General features: G+C 35.4%; 2 protein-coding genes across 2 annotated transcripts; one reads left to right on the top strand and one right to left on the bottom strand.

Annotated features, from left to right (window-relative positions):
- LOC133298840 (uncharacterized) lies at nucleotides 1-2,322 on the top strand. Its single transcript, XM_061498210.1, has 4 exons — nucleotides 1-158; nucleotides 535-638; nucleotides 1,942-2,071; nucleotides 2,193-2,322. The coding sequence occupies exons 1-4, from the start codon at nucleotides 27-29 to the stop codon at nucleotides 2,229-2,231; spliced, it is 405 nt and encodes a 134-aa protein (XP_061354194.1). The 5' UTR covers nucleotides 1-26; the 3' UTR covers nucleotides 2,232-2,322.
- Nucleotides 2,323-3,811: 1,489 nt separating this feature from the next.
- Nucleotides 3,812-8,590, bottom strand: LOC133298832 (PGR5-like protein 1B, chloroplastic). Its single transcript, XM_061498200.1, has 7 exons — nucleotides 8,331-8,590; nucleotides 8,101-8,163; nucleotides 7,908-7,994; nucleotides 5,082-5,316; nucleotides 4,788-4,861; nucleotides 4,541-4,639; nucleotides 3,812-4,292 (listed from the first exon to the last, which is right to left on the bottom strand). Exons 1-7 carry the CDS (start codon nucleotides 8,529-8,531, stop codon nucleotides 4,200-4,202), a joined length of 852 nt encoding a protein of 283 aa, XP_061354184.1. The 5' UTR covers nucleotides 8,532-8,590; the 3' UTR covers nucleotides 3,812-4,199.
- Nucleotides 8,591-9,044: the final 454 nt, after the last annotated feature.

The following is a 9,044-nucleotide window of genomic DNA, read 5'->3' as shown; positions in this document are numbered from 1 at the left end:
GATTCTTGCTTGCTTTCTGCCTCACCATGAAAGAAGGTAAATCTGTTAAATTCAATCATCAACAGCAGCACCAGAATGATCACCTGTCCCCTTCCAAATTCGCCAAATTGTTTGATCCTGAAGCTTCCTGGGACAAGTTTTGTTCTTTCAAAGAGGATGTTTTGTGTTTTTGTTTTCTTCGCCTTTCATCTTTTGTAGATCATTTCCTCGTCCCAATTTGACAACCGGGATGTTTGCTGGAATTTCAGTTAAAATGAAACGAATAATTTTGGACATTGAGAATTGATTTTTTTGCTTACCAGAAACTTGGTAAGAAAAAAAATAAAATAAAATGATGTCACTGATTTAATATGGTCTCAGCTGTTTTAATAGTGCATGATTAAGAATCGTCATTAAGATAAAGGTGCAATCAAAATTAAAAATAGTAGTTATTACATGATCTCCTTTTGTTATGTTGTTCTATGCAGTTACTCACTTGGTATAATCATGCTAAAAACACTTGTCTTTCTTTCTCTATCTATGACCTCCAAGTAGGATCAATTGGGAGACGTATTGCATTGGATTAGACAATTGCTTGGCCTTGCGTGTGGATTCCTTTGGGGTGCCATACCTTTAATTGGAGGAATATGGTTTATCCTGTGGGGGCCGTTTGGTACACGGATTTTTTTTCAGATTATCGGGAAATTGAATTTTTTTAAATTTTAAATTTTCAGATATTATCGTAAACTGAATGTAAAAATTATATTTTTGAAAATCGAGATTCCCGGACAAATAAAAATTTCTCTTGTACCAAACGCCCCATAAGTGTTTTTTTTTTTTTTCCCAATTCAGAATGTTTATCTTATAATTGTTTGTCATTGAAGTTGTATATTGACTATATTCACTGATGTCGTTGTATCATGTGTAAACGATGTTAATGGTCTTATTCATTGATTTTGATTTCTCTGTGTCTACCAACTGGTGCAATGCATAAATCTAGAAACATCTTGTCTGAAAAATGCATCCCAGCTATGAGATTTTATTAGGAGTCCTTGATCATATGGCTGTGGAGTTTATTTTGATCACAACATTTCTGAGACAAGGAATTACATACTGGAGAGGAGGCATTGAGTATTCTACCAATGATTAATTGATTATCGGAAAAGAAAGAATGGGAAATGACCTTGTAGATCTATAAGAGGGGTCTACAGGTGGATAAGAAATGTAGATAAACCTTTAAAAGTGATTCAGATTTTACATAAAGTAAGCAACAAGGGCGGAATATGAAACTGCTGTTCTAGTAACAAAACTTACGAAATTTCCTGTATGTGTAAATTAAACTTGGTAAATTTCCTGTATGTGTAAATTATATTTTGCAACAGCAACATAATGAAACTGCTGTCAAGTTACAAAACTTAGGAAATTTCCTGTATGTGTAAATTATATTTTGCGACAGCAACATAAACTCAACAAATAGAGGAGGTGGTCTCTTTGGAGATAGCAACCCTTCGAAGCTGTTATGTCATTGTTTCTTCATTTTTTCATTTTTTATCAATTCAATATGCTACTATTTGTAAAGATTTGTTTGTATTTTAACCTTTAGAAAGACATCTAGTAATGTATAGAAATTAATTTATTAATGAGGTTCAAGCTACAGAGATCAAGTGACCTTTTGTAGCGGAAATCAGTTTTATTTTGTGCAAACATGTATTTTATAAGCAGAAGATTTGATGAATTGTTGAGACTTGACTTTATATAAAATTTCTCAGGCTCAAATTGTCAATGTCATGTTGCTTTTGTAACATTATAAAAAATATATCTTTGTCCAAATTGAAATCCTCACTTCATAGTTTATTTATCATTGCACTTTTATGCCATCTGCAGTGAATTTTGACAGCATTTCATTAACGCTGTTTGTAAGTTTGATGTTTATTATTTGTTATATGTTTTCCTGTTTTGCAGTTTCTTAGTGATGTCCACAGGGATTACATATAGTTATTATGCAGTAATATTAAAGGTTGATGAGGAAGAGTTTGGTGGTCATGGAGCTCTTCTCCAAGAGGGGATTTTTGCTTCTATAACACTTTTCCTGGTAATAAGCTATGTTAGTCATTGCTTTGTCAACTGCAGAAAATGAGGCTTTTGTGCACAAAAAAGAGAATAGAAAGCTTTTGCAGTTCTATAATCTGACTTCACTTTTCACATATGTGCAGCTTTCTTGGATACTAGTTTACAGTTTAGCACACTTCTGATTGGCTTGGCATTAGAAGCTTTGCTAATTTTTCCAACACGGTTGAAAGATTTACTTGATTACGTCACAGTTCATAGTTGCCGGTGCAGTTATCTGCTTTACTTCAATGTAAAATGTTGTGATTTTGCAATACATGAACACTAGCTTCTGCTTTCCATGGTAAATAGCTGTTTTACTCTAGCATTGGTAATGACACCTCATATTACAGCAAATTGTGGACTGCAGAACTGATGGCAATTAAAATTCTGTTTGTTGAACTGTGAAATAAAGTTGCTTGCAGGCAAAATCAGAAGGACCATTTATTCCTGATGTTTATGTCATGCATACAGAATTCCCGCGGACTCTTGGTGTAGCTTGTAAGGGATTGGTATTTGGTTGCAGCTGTTATCAACTGATTGTTTAAGCATCCAGTGTTGCTGTGTATTTATGCATATGATTATGGTGAAATGCCCAAAGATTTTCATGATCAAGGATATGGTTGTTTACCAATAATTTTATTTTGATGATGTTATCAGTTATCTTTGTTCTGAAACGAAGTAAAAGAAGTTTCTGGTTCACTTACTAAAAGTAGAGGGTATTTGTGACACAGGAATGATAATTGTTCATAAAAATTTTTAACAATTATTTTTAAAAAGGTTCGTTTTTTCTACGGTCAATGTAGATAACTTAATTACATTGAGCTCAAAACGACATTATTTTGAGATAAAAATCAAAGTATTTTTGTAATTATGATTTATTTCAGGGTTATAATAGTTTTTTTCATCGTAATTTTTTTATTTTTCATTTCAAAACAACGTTGTTTTTTAAAAACATTAAAGCCTTTTTAAAATAATAAAACAAGAAAAATACGTATTTTCACAAACGTTTTCCTTTTACTTTGTTTTATTCAAACAATGAATATAAAAGTTCTGTATTTTTTTTTAAAGTACAAATATCATCAGTCATTTGTCGTGTGTGCTTATCCGAATGAAATAAGTTTGCAACCAAAAATACATACTGCGTTGTGTGCTTGGTCGATATCTTCAAATGTTTCTTGTAAATGAGCTAACTTGCAAGCTAAGATTTTATCATATGCTAATCAATCATTTTCCACTTTCCTACAGCTAAGAAATTTTTTTCTCTCTCTATCACTTTTAATTTCGTGCAAGTTTCATAAACATAACTTTTGTTATTCTGCAAGAAAAATGAATTTGGTTCGAGCTTAGGCTTTTTTTTATTTGTTTTACGGTCGACTGGAAATAAAATTAACTAAGATTTAGGTAAGATAAAATGAATGAACAGTAATAATTATCATTCTCTAGAACTTGAAAAGGTAAATTTTGTTCCCTGTAATTGTCAATTATTTGAGTTTCGATTCTATATATATTTTAAGTCTCTATAGCTTCATGTCATTAAACTTTTGGTTTTTCGTGAGCCAATACCTTAAGCTATAGGAATTAAGCTACAGGGATCAAAGTTCACAACTAGGATAACTAAAACAACGATGCCACTGGCAATCATGGCAATAGTTACCATACGCATAATAAACATAAACATGATGATGATATCTGACATTTCATATTTTGATCACAAGAGTTTCTACAAGATGAAAAATATAGAGATCAACTTGTATAAATGGAATTGGGTTCCTGCTTTGCATGAGAATTCAATTTTCCTAGAAATTCTATTCGGTATTATCATAATATCAAATAAAACTGGAAATTCTATTTGAGATCTTGACATCAAATGAAAAAAATCTTAGTTTACAAATCAAATTTCACCCCCCAAAATCTTGCACGACATTAACACGCTATCAAATCAAAGAAACTATCCATTCCTTAACATGTCAACTTCTTCCTTACGAAAAATATTTCAAATTGGTTTAAGGCAAAACTGTTCTAGACTAAAATATGAAAAGGAAAATTGATGCTACTCTGATTCCTTACTATACTCAGTCCTAGAAGCAAGTCACAAACGCAGGGAAGAAAATTCATAGCTGTCTTTGGCGTCGGGATCTGCCCGTTAGAGATACAAGGTAAATACGCCCATAAACCCATTGTCTACCTAATCTTGAACCCGATTGCTGAAAAACAATAACACCACGTGTCATGTAAAGTGCAGCATAATCTATTGGTGGGTGCTTTTTTTTTTTTTCTTGGGCAGGGGAGGAAAAACAGGGGAGAAACAAATATTTCATACCATCTACATCATCAACATGCATTGCAAAATTTTAGAATAGTGATTTTCAATTTTCTCTAATAAAATGAGAAATAAATAGCAGTCTAGTTTTAGAACTTTTTCAAGTAGTAAAAAAAATCTATACATTATTACCTCCACTTTAGTGCGAAATTCTAATAAGCATTCACACACATGACAATCTGCTCTATGAGGTGAGTCAACATTCCTATCCATTCTCACAAATGCAAACACCTGAAAGAAAATAAATCCAACTCAGTGTGCATGAGCTAAGTGAAGTTAAACCTTACATATGTGCCTCTCAAACTGGACAGATATACACATAAATTGAGAGACAGATGGAAAACAAAAGGCTTATGTGACAATTATCACAATGACTGACCTCTTCTCCACAATTTGGACATGCTCCTTTTAGTGCCACCAAGTCATTCCTCCACAGGCCTTGAAGCACCTTAACTGTGAAAATCAACATTCAATAAAATACCAATATAGAAGCAGTGGCAATGTCATGAATGACTGAATATTTTTCTCAGGTTACAGAAAGAAAACTCTCCAATAAGGAATTCAACCAACTGAGCTAAATATAAGGACATGACATTTGAGATATTGTTTGGAGTACAAATTTGAAAATTAAGGCATCAGATGATGAAGACGAATACCAGCAAAAAGATTTTACCTGAAGCTGAAGACACCGGGTACCCGATGACAAAGCCCAGCACAATGAAGATACTATTCACCAAGGCCAGAAATCCTAGCCCAAAAGTTTGGCTACCATGTGATAGTCCTGAATCGAATGCATTTTGATAAGCCATGCCAACAGTGTACGATATGGGTCCAACACATGCTAAACTGCCAAATGCAAGGAACATCGCCCATGCGCTTGCCAATGCAAAAACCATAGATAGATCTTCCTGCCCTACGACCACATCACTCAATATTAACCAAGAAAAAAAAAAGACATAGAGAGAAGAAGAAAGTAGCATGGGGGAGGGGAACCTGAACATTCAAACCAGATAAATATGTAGCTGTTATTGGTGGTAGTGCAAGTATCTGAGTTATGGGTGATGGTGATAACTGTGAAAAACCACAGAAATGCATAGAACAAAATGCAATCACAGAAAATTAGAAAGCAATATGCAAAATGGAAAAATTACAGGAAATTAAACCTGAACCCAGTATTGTATACTATGTTCTTAAGGCAATTTTGCCCCTTTAATGGTGTGCCTAAGGTTCGTGAACAAATGCCTCCCAGAATAGAACGGGTTAATTTTGATTCAACGGTGGCACAACCAAAAGAATATTAGCTTACACAACGAACGCTTGATCAATTGCAGACAAAGGCAGTAAATGAGGATTAATTTTGGCAAAGTTTTGGTAAGGAGTCAGGAAAACTAGTTGTTTGAATTTACTGAGTACCGATATATATAACAAATTAACGGTCACCAGAGACACACCAAACAGGCGCGACTGTTCAGAAATGAAGAGGTGTGATGATAAAACCTTAGGATGCACACCCTCAAAAACTAGCTCAAAGGGTGAGAGTGCCCAAGACCTTATAAACCTCACATTAATTGCCCATACAACTAATGTGGGACTCCAAGTCCCATACCTTGCAAATGGGTCCTAACATTTCATCACGCTCCATAGCCTTGGCGCCCACGCGCGCTTGCTTTGCTCTAGTCTTTTACTAGCCCCGAGCGAACAGTGCAATGTCGGCGTCACTACCTGCACCGCTCGATTGCAACCGGAAGACATAGTGGAAGGCTCTGATACCATTTGATACAAACCTCAACACCCAAACAAACCAACAACAGAGAAACAAGAACTAGTTAAGATCCATTTGCAAGGTGTGGGACTTGGAGTCCCACATTGGTTATATGAGCAATTAATGTAGAGTTTATAAGACCTTGGACACTCTCACCTTTTGAGCTAGCTTTTGGGATGGTGCATTCCAAGGTTCTTATCACATGTTATCAGAGTTTTCCACTATGTCTCCTAGTTGCAATCGAGCGGCACAGATGGTGATGATGGCATTCCAGAGTTCGCTCAAGGCTAGTGAAAGACTAGCGCAAAGTCAGCCCACATGGGCGCTAGGGCTACAAAGCGTGGTGGAATGTTAGGATCCATTTGCAAGGTATGGGACTTGGAGTCTCACATTGGTTGTATGGGCAACTAATGTGGGGTTTATAAGGCCTTGGGTACTCCCACCCTTTCAGCTAGCTTTTGGGGTGGTGCATCCCAAGGTTCTTATTACGTGACTATTCGAAAACGAAAAGACTCGACTTTTTCAACTTCTTATTCATAACAATTTATACAACAATCCCCCACATTAATAAGAAGTTTAATCTCCTTGACCATTTATATCTTGGGCTAGGTGCAATCTGCAACTGATCAATGAGCAACAACTGCATCAGGATCAGGATCGGTGGACACAATGCCTTGTAATCATCCTTCATGAGACCTATCGGGTTTACTCGGTCAATCAGTGGACGCGATGCCTTGTAACCATCGACCTTTGAGTGTAAACCAAGACAACAGGAAACACACAATTATTCCTTGAACGTGGTTGATCCTATGTTTATGTCCGTTTTGGCTACGAACACCTCCTGGTTCTGCAAGTGTATTAGAGAATATGGCCTTGTCATATTCTCACAAAAGTGGCCCTCACTTCACACTCACATGTGATTTCTCGCATTGCATCCTACGCTATCTGAACACATTAGAATAATAAATCATTAAAAGCTTAATTGCTACCCTTTACTTATGGACTGCCTTGTCTAGAAATTAGTATGAGTTTGAAAAACTCCACAATGCTTATCTGTTAATCATTACTTGGTTTTCTCTTTGAACCTAGTTCATGAGATCTCCACTCTTCTAGGTAGAGTGTCTGCAACGATTAACGTTTTAGTGGCCTTAAACCCATTCTTTTGGACAAATTATACATTAACTCTCTAGTTACACCTTTTGTTAATGGATCTGCTATATTTTCTTTCGACTTCGCAGACAAAGGCAGTAAATGAGGATTAATTTTGGCAGAGTTTCGTTAAGGAGGCAGGAAAACTAGTTATTTGAATTTACTGAGTACCAGTAGAAAAAAAGAGATGAACGATTACCAGAGACACACCAAAGAGGCGCGATTGTTCGGAAATGAACATGCACGACTGTTTAGAAACGAAGAGGTGTGACTGTTCGAAAACGAAAAGACACGACTCTTTCAACTTTTTATTCATAACAATTTATACATCAGTAGCAACTACAGACATTGAATAGAATAGAAATACATCATATTACACACAAACATAACATTCTCAGCCACTGCCACATAAAGAGTCAAGAAATGTAAGTACTCTATGCAATGCATTCTTAAAAGTCAAAACTATTTAGGGCATCATGCAACCAGAACTTAGGAAGTCAGAGACCAAGATAGTCAAATTCCCATGAATGTGGGATCACAGCCAGGTCACACAACAACATGTTAATCTCAAATTGTAGATAAATTTACCTCAGCATCTGCATATGTTGAATGCCTCCTGATACTGCATCGAGGATACTTAACAACTGACTTTGAACCATACCATCTTAGCTTTAGCTGTTTCCATAATTTAATTTTAATTAAAGGCAAGTCATTATACATTACAAGTTAAGAACTATATATCCATGTCGATTATGTTAAATAGTGAAGGAAAAGAAGATACCTCTACTCTATCAAACATGTCATCAACTATCAAAGGCTCACCACTATAATAAGCATCTCGTGCCTATTTCAAAAAGCAAAGAGTCAGCATGTTAAAATACCATATAAATTAATGTTTTTTCACAGATATTGTCCTCTATCTAAAACTGGAAATTAAATATGCACAAAATCAGTTTAGATTAGTAAGTAATTAATTAATTAAAAAGCTTAAGAGTAATGGGAATTTATTACTTGGTAATAAAGAGCTTCAAGGGTCTCTTTGTTGGCGGTTTCAAGGGGACCAACGTAGATGCAGTAGGGTCCCTCAGCGCTTACGTCGGAGGTGGCGGAAACACGGTGGCTCTTGCCGGAGATCCGACCGAACCGGTTCCTTCTTGGTAATTCTACGAACATCGATTGGATCACGTTGGAGGTGCTCGTGCCAGCCATCATCGATTCACGTGCGCTTCCATGAAACCCATTCTTCACCACATAAATAGTCCCCAATTGGACAAAATTGCCCTCTTGAGGTTCTCATTCCTTTTTGCCGCCTAAATATCTGTGGGAAGAGACACGGACACTGCCACTGGTTTATTTTATTATTTTACAAAATTCTCTCTCTCTATATATATATTTTGTTTTTTTCTCTATTTAAGAAACTAATTAATTGACCATTGATAATTTGATATATTAGAAATCCAATCATCTATCTCTTTTATTTGTCCTTTTTCTTAATTTCTTAATTAAAAAGTAGCACCTTCACAGAATAAGGTTTTTTCTTCAATTTTTGTTAATGGGAACAGAAATGGATAGAAAGAGTGTTTAACAAAATTGATTTATTTTTTTGTTCTCGCGAATGAATTGGAATAGAAAAAAGAACAGAAAATGTCTGTTTTTTTATTTTCGAGCACAAGATGAGAAACATTTCTCTCTCAATCACTCTCTACAACTATCAACACCACCACC

This window comes from Gastrolobium bilobum, unplaced genomic scaffold (genome assembly GCF_033153095.1).
Source record: "Gastrolobium bilobum isolate Gb01-03AN ecotype WA unplaced genomic scaffold, APGP_CSIRO_Gbil_v1 utg29653, whole genome shotgun sequence".
Lineage (NCBI taxonomy): Eukaryota > Viridiplantae > Streptophyta > Magnoliopsida > Fabales > Fabaceae > Gastrolobium > Gastrolobium bilobum.
The sequence above is the reverse complement of the archived record's forward strand: the minus strand, read 5'-3'. Positions and strand labels throughout refer to the sequence as shown.

Coding starts and splice junctions, on each gene's coding strand:
- LOC133298840 (XM_061498210.1), top strand. CDS start 27: ATGAAAGAAGGTAAATCTGTTAAATTCAATCATCAACAGCAGCACCAG. Junction 159..534: donor TTTGTTCTTTCAAAGAGGAT/GTTTTGTGTTTT, acceptor ACCTCCAAGTAG/GATCAATTGGGAGACGTATT. Junction 639..1,941: donor GGAGGAATATGGTTTATCCT/GTGGGGGCCGTT, acceptor CCTGTTTTGCAG/TTTCTTAGTGATGTCCACAG.
- LOC133298832 (XM_061498200.1), bottom strand. CDS start 8,531: ATGATGGCTGGCACGAGCACCTCCAACGTGATCCAATCGATGTTCGTA. Junction 8,164..8,330: donor TTGAAGCTCTTTATTACCAA/GTAATAAATTCC, acceptor TTTTTGAAATAG/GCACGAGATGCTTATTATAG. Junction 4,293..4,540: donor AATTTCGCACTAAAGTGGAG/GTAATAATGTAT, acceptor ATTGTTTTTCAG/CAATCGGGTTCAAGATTAGG.